This window comes from Nicotiana attenuata, unplaced genomic scaffold (genome assembly GCF_001879085.1).
Source record: "Nicotiana attenuata strain UT unplaced genomic scaffold, NIATTr2, whole genome shotgun sequence".
NCBI lineage: Eukaryota > Viridiplantae > Streptophyta > Magnoliopsida > Solanales > Solanaceae > Nicotiana > Nicotiana attenuata.
In genome coordinates this window covers 3,750-5,855 of record NW_017685967.1, presented here as the reverse complement: position 1 = coordinate 5,855, position 2,106 = coordinate 3,750, and the positions used below count along the sequence as shown (strand labels likewise).

Here is a 2,106-nt window from a genome sequence, read left to right as displayed (position 1 = left end):
TTAGAAATGTCTTATTATAACTTGCTTAGAGTTAATTGATGAACTTAGAGAATAAAGGAAAGTAAAATTTTAGATTTTTATATTTAGGTTATAACTAATAATATGTGTATTGTGTAATATAATATATATTTCGGTACGGTATGGGTATTTCGGTATTCCATTTTAAAATACCAAATACCATACCTAATACTAACATTTTTTAAAACTTAAACCAAATACCATACCAAATACCTAAATATCGAATACCAAATACCAAAATTTTCGATTTCGGTACGATAATTCGGTATTTACCAGATTATGCACAGCCCTAACAGCATCCATGGCTGTCAATACGTTCAATTTAACAGAAACAATTGTATCTAGAGTTGCTGGAAATTAGTTTGAAACAGTTTTTCGTAAGAGACAAACAAAGAAAAATATAAAAGGACAACCTAGTTTGGTACCGTACGTGACTTTATTATATAATGAAGTCTGTGGTACAGAAACAGAAGGCTGAAACAGTACATCAATGACCACACATATGCAACTCATGAAAATAAAAAAGCAAATAAATTTCAAGAAACAGCTCTTGACCCTCAAGTTGAGGTTATATATCTTTCAACAAGGATATAAATGCAAATGATCAAGAAAACGAAACGCGGAACTAGAGCAATTTCCAACATTCGTACAACTTAATATGGACGTGAAGTCGAAAATAAACACTTCCTTCAAATGCATCAGTACTCAATGTGGCTATTCCTCTAGCCATGAAAAAATCACCAGTTCCACCAATTACTGAAATGTCCCTAGTCTTGTTCATCAAAGGGTCATGACCAGCAAAATTCAAACTTCCTTTATAATCAGTATTATTGAACACAAAAGAGAAACCAAGCCAAGAACTAAAAGTGTCCATTTGATCGTAAAAATACATGCCTTGTGCCCTTCCAACTGGTGGTGAATGTAAATTATTGTCAAGCGTAATTGGATCATCAAACACAATTAAGTCCCCAAAATTGTTAGGACTTGCCATTATGGTCCTGTTTCCCCATTCTGGCGCGCCAATTATGGCTGAAGTCGCGTTCTTATAATTTTCACCATTGTAAACAATGTCATGAAAATAAAACACCATTTCTTTGCAAGGAGCGCGAACACGACGAGTGTAGCTATGAGCAGAAATGGAGAGAAGAAGAATGCATAGAATTGAGAATAATAACTTAGAGGCCATTGGTAGACAAAATTCAATTCAAAGAGAAATTTAAAATAGCTCTTTGCAATTTTTGAGTAGTTGGAAGGACCGGTTACTCTTGGTCTCTTTATATAGAGTTCTAAGCATCTGTGCTTTGATTTAAAAAAAACTTAATTGTTTGGTTTATTTACCATGCATGTGGAATCAGGATAGTGATGTTTCAACGTGATATTTCTTGGTTTAATATAATTAGCCATATATATATATGTATATATATATATATATATATACAGTTGCAACTTCAAACAATAGTTTCAGCTTGTTTCCATTTGTTGAACCCGCCTTCAAACAATAGGCTTAGATCGTTCATATATGGAGTATTTTTTTTTAATCATGATGTTCGAGAAGAAATCACCTAGTGTTTTTGTTTTAGGTGAATTTAAATAACAAACTTCATGATTCTCAACCCACTTTATTGACCACTATGTCACACTATTCAGTGCCGTTTTGATCGTTCATATTATTAAGATCATGGAAAAAAATCAAATAATTAAAGTCAAGATTCTTTGGTCACAACTCATAAGTAATTACGTCCCAAAAATTTGATGTAGCTCACGTATGTATTCACTTCAGTGCGCATAAATTGCAATTCCTTAAAAATGAATTTTCACTTAGGGAAACGAAAAGTATTAGTACAACTAATCACTACCACTGTATTACTTTAAGCTGCTAAGATGTCAAATAATTATAATGTGCTGAAGATTAGGTTTGATTTCGTATATAATTTCCTGAAAGAAAGAAAAAGAAAAAGAAAGTTGACCAGAAAGCTAAAATACCCAGCCTTTTCTGAAGATTCGATGTGCGTAAGAAAGCAATTTTTTAAATACCAAACAAGTTTGAACTGAAATATAAAATAACTTAACAAGTAAATAGGTGGGCTT

At 32.2% G+C, this 2,106-nt stretch overlaps 1 protein-coding gene across 1 annotated transcript; it reads right to left on the bottom strand.

Moving 5' to 3' along the window:
* Positions 1–447: 447 nt before the first annotated feature.
* Positions 448–1,262, bottom strand: LOC109222176 (disease resistance response protein 206-like). The gene has a single exon (XM_019386562.1). The coding sequence runs from the start codon at positions 1,202–1,204 to the stop codon at positions 644–646; it is 561 nt and encodes a 186-aa protein (XP_019242107.1). The 5' UTR covers positions 1,205–1,262; the 3' UTR covers positions 448–643.
* Positions 1,263–2,106: the final 844 nt, after the last annotated feature.

What these genes read in the sequence shown, in the direction of transcription:
- LOC109222176 (XM_019386562.1), bottom strand. Translation starts at nt 1,204, where the DNA reads ATGGCCTCTAAGTTATTATTCTCAATTCTATGCATTCTTCTTCTCTCC.